The 13438-nt window shown below is 47.3% G+C and overlaps 1 protein-coding gene across 1 annotated transcript; it reads right to left on the bottom strand.

The window, feature by feature from the left end:
• Window positions 1–870: 870 nt before the first annotated feature.
• On the bottom strand, window positions 871–2041 carry LOC121439031 (transcription factor SPT20 homolog; the record flags this gene model as incomplete). The annotated part of the gene is made up of 1 exon (XM_041639524.1): window positions 871–2041. A coding segment is annotated over exon 1 (1171 nt), but the record flags the coding sequence as incomplete, so codon positions are not given.
• Between the last annotated feature and the right edge of the window lie 11397 nt (window positions 2042–13438).

Raw genomic sequence — 13438 nt, 5'->3', positions numbered from 1 at the left:
TAGGCCGCTTCTTCCTTGGGGTGGGCTGAGGAGGACAGACTGAGCTACTAGGCCACTTCTTCTCTGGGGTGGTCTGAGGAGGACAGACTGAGCTACTAGGCCACTTCTTCCCTGGGGTGGGCTGAGGAGGCCAGACTGAACTACTAGGCCACTTCTTCTCTGGGGTGGTCTGAGGAGGACAGACTGAGCTACTAGACCACTTCTTCCCTGGGGTGGGCTGAGGACAGACTGAGCTACAAGACCACTTCTTCCCTGGGGTGGGCTGAGGACAGACTGAGCTACTAGGCCACTTCTTCCCTGGGGTGGGCTGAGGAGGCCAGACTGAGCTACTAGGCCACTTCTTCTCTGGGGTGGGCTGAGGACAGACTGAGCTACTAGGCTGCTTCTTCTCTGGGGTGGGCTGAGGAGGCCAGACTGAGCTACTAGGCCACTTCTTCTCTGGGGTGGGCTGAGGAGGACAGACTGAGCTACTAGGCCACTTCTTCCCTGGGGTGGGCTGAGGACAGACTGAGCTACTAGGCCACTTCTTCTCTGGGGTGGTCTGAGGAGGCCAGACTGAGCTACTAGGCCACTTCTTCCCTGGGGTGGGCTGAGGAGGCCAGACTGAGCTACTAGGCCACTTCTTCCCTGGGGTGGGCTGAGGACAGACTGAGCTACTAGGCCGCTTCTTCTCTGGGGTGGGCTGAGGACAGACTGAGCTACAAGACCACTTCTTCCCTGGGGTGGGCTGAGGAGGACAGACTGAGCTACTGGACCCCTGTGTCATCTTGCTGGGACAACTAGCTTGGCTCTGGACAGCCTCCTGGCACATAGGCACTGTCTTCCTTGGCTCAGTGTTTATCCCTGTCAGGAAATCATCTGAATAATCACCCAGGGCAACAGGAGGGAGAGACATGGCGTTAGCACTGCTGCCCTCTGGAAGTGGCTCTATTTCCTCATTGAGAAGCGTATTAAGGCACTCCATGATATCTTCATTCCTATCCCATAGCTGACTGTCATCCTCACAATCAAACATACAATCATATTTTACCTCAGGAATTGCTGAGATGGTTGGTTCAGTCTCATCAAAGGGCAGAGATAGCAACTCTTTAACAAAGCTCTCCAAGTCCATCTCTGAAGGCACAGTCAGTTCACAGGGACTCTGGTTGCATGTTTCTGTTCCATCAATCTGCAGGTCAGATGGGTTATCTGGACTTATTTTTGCCTGCTTTTTGCAAGGAGTGGTTGTCATTAAGTCAGGGGGACAAGAACACCCAGATGGTACCTCCTCTTGATCCAGAGAGGGGCATGCATGCCTCTTGAAGCATTGCCGCATGGGGTTAGTGTTCATCTTCTGCTCATTAAACAGCAATTTGTTGGCCGTGCAGGTGACAGCAACAGAAGGATCCAGACACAGTGGCTCTGCTGTAGCTAAGATCAGTTGGCTCTCAAGCTCCTGTTTTGCTTCCTGGGTCCACTGACTGCTGTCACTTGTCATGGACTCGACATCGCTTACTAGAGACTGCATCGTTGGACGTAAGAGAATATGCCGGACTTGGCAAGCAGGAGAGGACACAGCAGCCTCTGCAGCAGGCTCCTCGGGAGGGTAGATGTCACCACACTGCCTGTAGTCTCGGATTTCTGCTATGACACAGCCACTGTGAAAAACATTCACAGGAGACTTTTCCAGAATATCAATCAGAAAGGAAGGTAACTCTTCAGCATCCAAATATTCAAGCAGTTTCTGTCCTACATACGGCCCTGGATAGGGCTCTATAAGGACTCCATCTTTATCCTTGAGCATGAGAGAATAGTCCTGGTTTTCTGGGTACAGGCTGACCACTAAACATGGCAATGGCTCTCTCTTCATAAGCTTCTCTAGCAAGTTGACATTGCTTCGAAGGCCCTCTGCTTCTGGCTCCTTTTCACACTCCTCCACATAAATGTCATACAGTTTTTCCTGAAGAGATTTTTCCCCACAAGACGTGGGTTTCAGTGGAGGGGGTTGCTGCTGAACAGTCTCATCGCCCCCCTCCAAAGTGTCCTGTAAAGTTTGTTCCATCCTAATAGAAAATCGGGGCCCTTAAAGAAAAACAAAAAGTATTGGTGAACAGGTAGAAATCATGGCAGTTCTATCAACGGTGAGGCAAAACTTTACAACTCTGTGTAGGAGTGTACACTTTGAATTTAATACGGACCCCAAGAAACCTGCCTCCCGTTGGTGTGATGCAGATGCTGCCAATTCCTGTACTGTATTCTGGGGGATTAGATTCTGGGGGATTAGGCATGGGCAAACCAGTCTGGGCTGCACCAAGAGACCCTGACTTAACTGCGAAGACAAGCCAAAGGAACCAAGAGCTACATTTAAATTTGCAAGTTTTTTTTTTCAGGACAGGGTTTCTTTGTGTAACAACTCTAACTATCCTGGAACTAGCTCTTGTAGACCAGGTAGACCAGGCTGGCCTTGAACTCAACAGAGAATCGCCTACTTCTGCCTTCTGAGTGCTGGGGTTAAAGGGCGCCACCTCCACCCGGAAAAATTCCCCAAGTTTTTATTATGTACACAACTTTCTGCCTCCATTTATACCCACACGCCAGAGGAGGGTGCCAGATCTCTTTACAGATGGTTTGGAGCCACCATGTGGTTGCTGGGAATTGAACTCAGGACCTCTGGAAGAGCAGACAGTGCTCTTAACCACTGAGCCATCTCTCCAGCCCTTCCCCAAGTTTTTAAAAAAGCATTCGTACCTTTGGCACCCACTGTCAGTGTGTCGTCCTGGTGCGCTGTGGTGGAAAAGCTGTCCTGGACCAGGCTGTCCTCGAACTAACAGATTCGCCTACTTCTGCCTCCCGAGTGCTGGGGATAAAGGGCACCACCACTGCCTGGAAAAATTTTGCAAGTTTTTAAAAGCATCCATACCTTTGGCGCTCACTGCCAGTGTGTCAGCCTGGTGCGCTCTGTGCTGGTAAAGGTATCCTGGACTAGGCTGGCCTCGAACTAACAGAGAATCTCCTACTTCTGCCTCCCGAGTGCTGGGGTTAAAGGGCGCCCCCACCACCCGGAAAAATTCTCCAAGTTTTTAAAAAGCATCCATACCTTTGGCACTCACTGTCGGTGTGTCGTCCTGGTGCGCTGTGGTGGAAAAGCTGTCCTGGACCAGGCTGTCCTCGAACTAACAGATTCGCCTGCCTCTGCCTCCCAAGTGCTGGGTTTCAAGGGCGCCACCACCGCCTGGAAAAATTTTGTAAGTTTTTAAAAAGCATCCATATCTTTGGCACTCACTGCCAGTGTGTCATCCTGGTGCGCTCTGTGCTGGTAAAGGTATCCTGGACTAGGCTGGCCTCGAACTAACAGAGAATCTCCTACTTCTGCCTCCCGAGTGCTGGGGTTAAAGGGCGCCCCCACCACCCGAAAAAATTCTTCAAGTTTTTAAAAAGCATCCATACCTTTGGTGCTCACTGTCGGTGTGTTGTCCTGGTGCGCTGTGGTGGAAAAGCTGTCCTGGACCAGGCTGTCCTCGAACTAACAGATTCGCCTACTTCTGCCTCCCGAGTGCTGGGGATAAAGGGCACCACCACCGCCTGGAAAAATTTTGCAAGTTTTTAAAAGCATCCATACCTTTGGCGCTCACCGTCGGTGTGTCGGCCTGGTGCGCTCTGTACTGGAAAAAGAACAGGCTGGCCTCGAACTCACAGAGATTCGCCTACTTCTGCCTCCCAAGTGCTGAGGTTAAAGGCGGGAGCCACCACCGCCAGGAAAAATTGTCCTAGTGTTTACAAAAGCGTCTGTACTTTTGGCGCTCGCTGCCGGTGTGTCGGCCTGGGGCGCTCTGTGGTGGAAAAGCTGCCCTGGAGCAGGCTGGCCTCGGACTCACAGAGATTCGCCTGCCTCTGCCTCCCGAGGGCTGGGGTTAAAGGCGGGCAGGCGCCACCACCATCGGGAAATATGGCGCTCGCTGCCGTTGTGTCGGCCTGGGGCGCTCTGTGGTGGAAAAGCTGCGGGACTCACAGAGATTCGCCTGCCTCTGCCTCCCGAGGGCTGGGGTTAAAGGGCGCCACCTCAGCCCGGCAAATTTTGCAAGTTTTTAAAAGCATCCACACGTTTGGTGCTCGCTGCCGGTGTGTCGGCCTGGGGCGCTCTGTGGTGGAAAAGCTGCCCTGGAGCAGGCTGGCCTCGGACTCACAGAGATTCGCCTGCCTCTGCCTCCCGAGGGCTGGGGTTAAAGGGCGCCACCTCAGCCCGGCAAATTTTGCAAGTTTTTAAAAGCATCCATACCTTTGGCGCTCTTCGTCGCTCACTGCAGGTGGGTCGGCCTGGTGCGCTCTGTGCTGCAAAATGGACGTGCAGGGCTGACGGGGCTGACGAGCGGCAAGCTTGCCGCGTCGTCTTCCTCCGTCGCCGTGCACGCTGAGGTGGGTCGGCCTGGTGCGCTCTGTGCTGCAAAATGGACGTGAAGGGCTGATGGGGCTGACGAGCGGCAAGCTTGCCGCGTCGTCTTCCCCTGTCGCCTTCTGCACGCTGAATGCCGCGCTCGGGCTCGCCCTCCTTATATAGCCTCGTGGGTAGGCGTGTCCCTTTTCAAACTTCCTTTCCAGCGCCCGCCCTGTTTCCGCAGGAGAGGCGGGAAGGTTTTGGGGGCTTGAGCGCGCGTAGCAAATTTTTTTGTTACAGTTTCGATATCCACCATTTCACACCCGAACAACTTGCAGAGTCATCGTGCACCATTTTATTTGTCTGGGTGGGCCCTTTAAGAACCAATCTGTGAGCCGGGCGGTGGTGGCGCACGCCTTTAATCCCAGCACTCGGGAGGCAGGCGGATCTCTGTGAGTTCGAGGCCATCCTGGTCTACAAGAGCTAGTTCCAGGACAGGCTCCAAAGCCACAGAGAAACCCTGTCTCGAAAAACCAAAAAAAAAAAAAAAAGAACCAATCTGTGGGAGGAAGAGGTAGACAGATCTCTGGTAGTTCGAGGCCAGCCTGGCATACATAACCAGTTTGAGGCCAGCCTGGCCGTACAAGTCACCTGAGGGTCTCTCTCTCTCTCTCTCTCTCTCTCTCTCCCTGCCTCCCTCCCTCCCTTCCCCCCCCCCTTTCCTCGAACCCAGAGATCCACCTGCATCTACCTCTGAGACTACAGGCATGCGCTGCTACCACCCTCCAGTGAGACTATGTCTGTAAAAAATAATGTGATTGCCCACATCTTTAATCCCAGCACTCGGGAGGCAAAGGCAGGCAGATCTCAGTGAGTTCGAGAACAGCCTGGTCTGCAAAGTGAGCTCCAGGACAGTCAGGACTGTTACACAGAGAAACCCTGTCTCGAAACAAACAAACAAACAAACAAATCTGTATTTGGAATCTATTGTCGCCATTGTTTAGGCTGCTTCTGATACCCATTTGGCATACCTAAGAAAGTCACTGTATGCTTGGTGTGAGTGATACAATTCTGCCGAGAGGGACCTTGGCAGCTGGTGGCTCTAAATCGTGGCAGGTGAGAACCCACGGCGGTGAGGGACAGACATGCCAGGTAGACAGCACTTAAGTGGAGAGTTTTATTGAGATAAAGGGACTGGGGGAAGGGAAGGGAGAGAGAAAGAGAGAGGGAGAGGAAGAGAGATGTAGAGAGAGAAAGGCGAAGAGGAGGAAGTGGGAGAGGCAGGCAGAGTTCCGCCTTTTAAAGGGACAGGGTACGGGCCTTCTAACAAGCAGGTGTGAGGCACCCTATAAGGTCCTCAGCGGGTGTGGCCATGTTCGCCCGGATGCTAAGAGTGAGTTATCACAAGGCTTCTTCCTATTCCTGCCCCAGGCTTTTCATATAGCTAGACACATAACATGGCATTCTTTCTTTTTCTTTTTTTCTTTTTTGGTTTTTCGAGACAGGGCTTCTCTGTGTAGTCCTGACTGTCCTGGAACTAGCTCTTGTACACCAGGCTGGCCTCAGAGAGGTCCGCCTGCCTCTGCTCCTGAGTGCTGGGATTCAAGGCGTGCGCCACCATCGCCCAGTAACGTGGCACTCTTTTTTTTCCGAGACAGAGTAACGTGGCGTTCTTATTCACAACTACTTAGCTTTTATTTTCCTATGTGTTTCTAGTTTTTCTTTTCTTTTTATTATTATTTTGTGTAGGGTGTTTTGCCCACGCGTTTGTTTTTGTACCACACATGTGTAATACCCTCGGAGGCCAGAAGAAGGCATCAGATCCCTGTGGGCCTGGAGTTCCAGAGGTTGTGAGTGGCCAGGTGGGTGCTGGAAATGGAACCCAGGTTCTCTGGAAGAGCAACCAGAGCTCGTGATTGCTGAGCCATCTCTCCAACCCCAGCTTTTCTCTTTATTTCTTTTTTCTTTTCTTTTCTTTCTTTCTTTTTCTTTCTCGCTCTCTCTATTTTTTTATGTTGTTAGATTTCTTTGACTATTTATAGAATCTCATTTTCCAATCCTTTTGTTGCCTTGAAATTTGCCAGTTCTTTTTTGACAGATGTTTAGATTCTCTAATGTTTAGATTTACATACAGCAATGACACCAATATTCACTGTAATTGCCTATAACAACAAGAATCCAAGATAAGTTTGTGAAGTCCCAGAAGTAGGCAGATTTATAATAAATATATATATTTTTTGGTTTCTTTGCTTTGTTTTTGAGACAGAGTCTCACTGTACAGCCCTGGCTGGCCTGGAACTCAACATGTAGATCAGTCTGACCTCAAACTCACAGAGGTCTGTGTATCTCTGCCTAAGGAGTGCTGCACTATCATAACGGTTTTTTTTAAAAAAAAAAAATCAGTGGCACACGGCTTTAATCCCAGCACTCTGGAGGCAGAGACAGAAGGATTTTTGTGAGTTCAAGAGCAGTCTGGTGGTATACAGAACTAGTTCCAGGACAGTCTCCAAAGCTACAGAGAAACCTTGTCTCAACCCCCCCCCCAAAAAAAAAATTCAGTAGGAATTGTGATTGTTATACATTATCATAGATACATTATATTTGGTTGGATTGAAAGTTCTTTGCCTGAGCACATTAGAGCTGACCATGCTCACTCTGTGTGTGTGTGTGCGCGCGCACACAGGAGAGCTGACTCTGCCTCCCCTCATATGCCCCCTTCAGTAATCAGGAGATAGGGCCCTGCACCTTGCTTGGGCAAAACAGTAGAGCTGGCTTTGGTGGTGTGATTGTGGGTGACCAGATCTGAGGATCTGAGAGCAGGAGAACTGGCCCCATTCCTTGCTGCAGGATGCATTGGGTGAGCTGGCCAAGGCAGTGCTGGAGAGCTTACCCAGGGAAAACTGGCAGATTGACTATCACCCAGGCCCAGAACCAGGGCTATGAATTACCTCACCCCAACATTTACCTGAATTGCTGGAGTATGTAAAGGGACCAGACCTGTTGATCCAAAGATACAGGACCTCCATGACACAGGACAACAGAATATGCAAGAGGAGTCCCAGTGGGGCCCAGTATCTACAGGGCAGCAGAAGCCAGAGGCCTCCAAGCAGACCAATGCCTCATGGCAGTGAACACTTAAAGAAAAGATGACTGGACAGACGGTAAAATGTGGGGCTCCCAGGGCCACACTATAGCTTCCACGCCGAGATTCTTCTCCTTTTCCTTTCATTTCCTTTGTTTTGGTTTTTCTTTTAAATTTTGTTTATTAAGGGGAGGGCGTTTGCCAGGGCAGAGGGCACATCCTTGAGGATAGGGAGACGTGTGGGATCAGAATGCATGATGTGAGATTCACAAAGAATCAGTCAAAATGAAAAGAATAATTAAAAAAAACTTTGCTTGAGTTTCTTTGAAATGACTGGTGTTAAGCAACAGATAGTTGTTTCGTAGGGCTGGGTATATAATTTTTGGATTTCACTTGCCTAAGCACAGACAAGGCCCTAGACTCAACCCATAGTAATGGAAAATAAAAACAAATCAGCCATCACCACTACCACAAATAAAAAGCAAACCAATAAACAAACATGTAAAAAAAGTGATTTTCTAGCTCCCTGGTTATCCTTACGAAGATGGACAACACTTCTGGAACATCACAGAGGGCCTTTCTGGTTTCCTTTCTGTTTTTGGTATATGTATATGTATAGAGTGTGTGCGTGTACACTGTGTGTGTGTGTGTGTGTGTGTGTGCAGGTGTGTCTACACATGTGTGTGCATGTATAAGGAGGGCAGAGGTCAATACTGGATGTCTTCCTGAATCACTCTCTACCTTATCTTTTGAGACTGTATCTCTCACTAATTATTGTGCTCCCCAGTTGGTTAACCTGGCTGGCCACTGAGCATTAAGGATCTGCCTGTCACTATTCCCTAAGCACTGCAGTTGTACTAGGCCATATCTGGCTTTTTTTTTTTAACCTGCATCCTGGAGGGCTGAACTCAGGTCCTCACGCTTATGAGACAGGTACTCTACCAACTGACCTATTTCTCCAGCCTCCTATTTTCTTTTCTTTTTATCATTGTTTCTCTTTTTAAAAATTTCCATATGTGAACTGAAGCTAACTAAAGGCTTGGATAGTTCTTTTTTTTTTTTTTAATTTTGCTTTTTGATGTGGGATTCCCCTCTGTATACTATGAATATGTTTTATTACCATTGGTTATTAAAGAAGCTGTTTCAGCTTAGTAGAGTAAAGCCAGGCAAGAAATCCGAATAGAGATATAGAGAGAGTGTAGGCAGAGTCAAAGAGATGCCATGTAACTGCCAAAGGAGAAAGACACCAGCTGCCAGCAGAACCTTACTGGTAAATCATGAGCCTTGTGATAAAATACAAAATAGTAAAAATGGGTTAATTTAAGACGTAAGAGTTAGCTAGAAATATGCATATGCTATTGGTCAGTGTTGTAATTAATTTAGTTTCTGTGTGATTATTTGCATCTGGGCAGCCAGGAAATGAACAAGCAGTCTCTGCCTACAAAATGGTGTCCAATGTGGTGGTCTTGTACCCTGTAAAGATTTGTCACTTGTATTGGTTTAACAAAATGTTGATTGGCCAGTAGCCAGGCAGAAAGTATAGACAGGGTAACCAGTATAGGAGAATTCTGGGAAGAGGAAAGGCCAGTCTGCAGTTGTCACACAGATGCAGAGGAAGCAAGATGAGAATGCCTCACTGATAAAATGTACCAAGCTAACACAGATAAGAATTATGGGTTAATGAAAGATATGAGAGTTAGTTAATAAGAAGTCTGAGCTAATAGGCCAACCAGTTTATAATTAATGTAGGCCTCTTTGTGTTTATTTGGGGCTGAATGGCTGTGGACTAGGCGGGACAGAAACCACTGTCAACACCTTTTCTATAACTTTTTACCTTGATGGGTGATATCTTTATATCTTTATTTTGGGGGAGGAGGAGGCTGTTATTGCAGAGTACATCTGCTTTAGCACAGGAGGCTTGTCTGCCCACCCGGTCATAAGATGATGTTCTAGTTTCATTTCTGTGCCTGTGATAAAACACCCCAATGAAAAGTAGTTTAGGGGAGAAAGGAGTTTATTTGGTTCGCAATTCCAGGTCCATCATAGCAGAGAAGTTACAGTGGCAGGAACTCAAATCAGCAAGCCATGGCATGTCACAGTTAAGAGCAGAGAGAAATAAATACATACAAGATGACTTGCTTTTCTTTCTCCTCTCTTATATAGTTCAGGATCCCTTGCCTAGGGAATGGTGCTACCCACTGTGGGCTGGGTCTTCCCACATTAATTGATAGTCAAGACAATTGCCCACATACATACACACAGGGCAATCTGTTCTAGACAATTTCTTAATTGAGATTCTTTCCCCTTAGGGTTAGAGAGATGGCTCAGCAGTTAACAGCCTTTATGTTCTTGCAGAAGACCTAAGTCCAATTCCCAGTGGCCCATAAATGTCTGTATTTCAAGCTCTAAAAGATGTGACACCCTCTTCTGGCTTCTGCAGGCACCTGCACTCATATATACATACTCACATGTAGACATCTATGCATAACTAGAAATAAAATAAATCTTGAGAGAAAAAGACTCTCGAGGAGATTCGAGGCTATTTCGAGTCGAGAGTTAAAAATTACTGCAAGTATTCAATTGTTGCACAAACTGTGTTTTACATTGCGTCTCATGGGATTTCAGCTTTCACTGAGCAGAGGATTGGAGAACAAGCAGTTTTCTGACCATTTGTTTGAAGAAGTACCAGTGAGGAAACAAGGAGACAAATTAGGGACAGGAAAGAAGACAAGAAAAAGCTACAAGAGAGATGTAGGCAACTGGTCCCCATTGGAGACTCATGGGAAGCAGTGCAGAATGAGCCTCAGTTGGTTTTATCTTAGAGGCAAGGAAGCTGTGGCATTTATCCACACTCCTCTCTCATTGCCTGGGGCAGGGCCAACAACAGTGCTCCTTGACAGTTGTGGTTGTCTCAGACAAGGACCATTCCTCTCAATGTGGATTGAGGATGTCCTCAAATTGCGAGTCTCACATCCTTGCAGTATGATCCTGTATGTGTGTACAGAATGGCGATACCCCAGGAGATGGATAGGGCTCAGACAACATTTTCTTTCTTTTAATACTGAAGATAAGTGGGATGAGTCAGTTGTTCATGCTTCCTGACATAGACAGGTGCTATGGAATGAACCAGGGCATGTGGATAAGTGAGACTGTGCCCCATTTAAGGGGAGCAAGCAATTTTATGCTTTAAGGTCAAAAGACCAAAGATAGTCTACTCTTTGATGTCCCCACTGGACAGTCCCCAAAGCAGCCTGGGCACAATTGTCCCAGGAGACTCTAGACTTGTATTCTTTTTGTGTGTGTTCTTCTGTAGGGCAGCAGCTGGCCTATTGCCTCATCTTTCCAACAAGGTGAAGTATTTTTGTGTGTGTGTTTGTTTGCTTTTAATTACACCGTGTGCACAGCCTTTGGAACCCTAAGCATGTAAAGGAGCATAGTGGCTGGATTTCAGAACTCTGTGAACAGTCCTCTCTTTACAGCAGCGCAAGACGGGAAAACTTATGGCCTGGAAGATCTTGCTAGAGGAGTAAGAGAACTCATTTAATTGAGAGATCATTGGCTGAGTTTACAATTAGTAAGCCACATCCATCCTTGCCCATTGGTTCCCAGGTCTGTGCTTCCCTTCCGTGGTACAGTTCATTAGACGGGGCACCAGAGATCTTAGAAGAACAGAGTACCCAGAGCGGGGAAGTTGATGATACTTTTCAGTACGTCTCATTCTGGGTTAGCAGTCTATCAGTTGGCTTGAGACTTAATCTGTCAATCTGTCTCTGCTCCAGCAGCTGTAGCTCTGTAAGAGAAACTGAACAGACAGCACTTCCCATTGCCCATTACTTCACTTATTGCCTCTATATCTGCCCTGTGTTGTTTATTGGAGCGTCAAATGTCTCAGAGCCCATAAATCTTGCATCGCATTATCTTCCTTCTCTTTTTAAATTTTAAGTCTTATATTAAATTCATTTTTTGACAATTTCTTATGTATACAAAATATATACTCTATAGAGTATGTTCTGATTATGGTACCTTCACCCTCTCGCCTTCCATCCTACTACCCGTGGCCCCTCCTCCCTGCAAGCCCCTTTCCTCCAGTTAGTGGTCCTCCACTTCCACATCTCCTCACTGCACTAATCCTGGTCCCTTATAGCCTCCCTCCAGTCTCTTTCCTCTTCCACTTGCCATCATCCTTTTGATGACCCCGACCTTCCTCATCATTGTTTCTCTCTCTTGTGATCTTTTGCAGGTTTTTGGGCTCTCACAGAAGACGGGGACGAGAGTTTGGTTCTCAGCTCCCATGTCAGGCACCTTACAAACCACCTGCAACTCCAGATTTGGGGAATCTGGTGTCCTTTTAGGGCCTCCTCAAGTGTACACATGCACATTCCTACACGTGCGCGCGCACGCACGCGCACACACACGAATAAAAATGAAAAAGCAAATTGCTCTACATCTTGTGCTGAGGTCGTAATTTCTCACTGTGTGCATTATCTCCACGCACCTTGGGAGCCACCCTGTGCTCTGTGGGATGTTTATCAGCATGCTTAATCTCTACCCACTGGGTGCCAGCAGCAGCCTCCTGCATTTTCTGACAGCTAAACATATTTGTAGACATTTCCAAACGTCCCGGAGGGACAAAACAATCTGTGACTGTGAGTCACTCCTCTTATGTAACAAGTCAAGCTTTGGAAACAGAGACAGTAGTCCCTCGGCCACACAGCCCTTTACACATTGGGCATGATAGTGTGCTTCCCATTTGACTTTTTGTTTTTATTTCATTTTGTCTTTCGAATGTTCTAAAATTTACCAATTTTTCTTAGTTAATAGAGTCTTTGGTCCGATGCAAACAAAAACATCACCAAATCTTTAGAAAGTGCATTAAAACTAACAAAGTATTTTATTTATTTGCTTTGGAAGCAATCTATAACCATGCCCAAATTTCCTCATTTTAGTCTTTTTAGTCTTCACTCAGTGTTTGTTCTTTTAGTGTAAAACAAATTTTCCCATGGTTTCTTCTTTAAAATCCCTTGCCAGTTTTCAGTGGTTTTAAATTTGTCCGACCAACTTTAAAATATATAACATTTTATTAATTCTTTGAGAACTTATTACAATGTATTTCGTCCCTATCAATACCCCCTAACTCCTCCTAAATCACCCCCACCCCTCTCCTCCTTCCAACTTCATGTCTTTTCTTAAAAATGACCTGTTGTGTCCATTTGAGCTGCCCGTATACACCTGAGTGTGGGGCCATCCACTGAGGCATGATGGACCTATCCAGGACCACACGTTGAAGAAAGCTGCTTCTCCCTTCCCGCAGAAGTCATCAGCTGTCTCTAGATCCTCAGACCTGGAGGCTTGTTAAGTCCCTGCCCCTTTCTTTATTCAGTCAGGTTTTAATTGGTGACTTGCTATCATGAGCAATGGCTTCTGTTCTTCTTGAGACAGGGTGCCCAGGCTGGCCTGAAGTTTGTTTGTCTCTTGCTTCAGACTCCAGAGTGCTTGGATTACTGGCCTGCACCTTCATACCTAACTATTTTCTCTCCCTGTCTATTTTTCTCCTTTTTGGATTGTTTGAGATAGAGTTCCACCCTGTAGTCTGGGCTGGCCCGGAACTCACTATGTAACTCACTCTGTCCTTGAACTCATGGCAGTTCTCGCTCTCTTTTTTTTTTTTTTTTTGGTTTTTTGAGACAGGGTTTCTCTGTGGTTTTGGAGCCTGTCCTGGAACTAGCTCTTGTAGACCAGGCTGGTCTCGAACTCACAGAGATCCGCCTGCCTCTGCCTCCCGAGTGCTGGGATTAAAGGCGTGCGCCACCACCGCCCGGCTCTCATGGCAGTTCTCTAGTCTGCTGGGATTACAAATGTGAGACACCACAGCTGGCACTTTACATTTTTTAATATTAGAGCATTCTTTATCCAGTATTTTTACTGAATTTTCTCTGCTAACCCTTAATGCTTCAATGACCTCATTTTGTCTTATGGCTTTAAGATCAGTTGTACATTGATATTGA

This window comes from Microtus oregoni, unplaced genomic scaffold (genome assembly GCF_018167655.1).
Source record: "Microtus oregoni isolate MIOR12 unplaced genomic scaffold, Mior012 000059F_ref0000304, whole genome shotgun sequence".
Taxonomy (NCBI): Eukaryota; Metazoa; Chordata; class Mammalia; order Rodentia; family Cricetidae; genus Microtus; species Microtus oregoni.
Note: the sequence above shows the minus strand (reverse complement) of the source record. Positions and strands in the feature narration are given on the sequence as shown.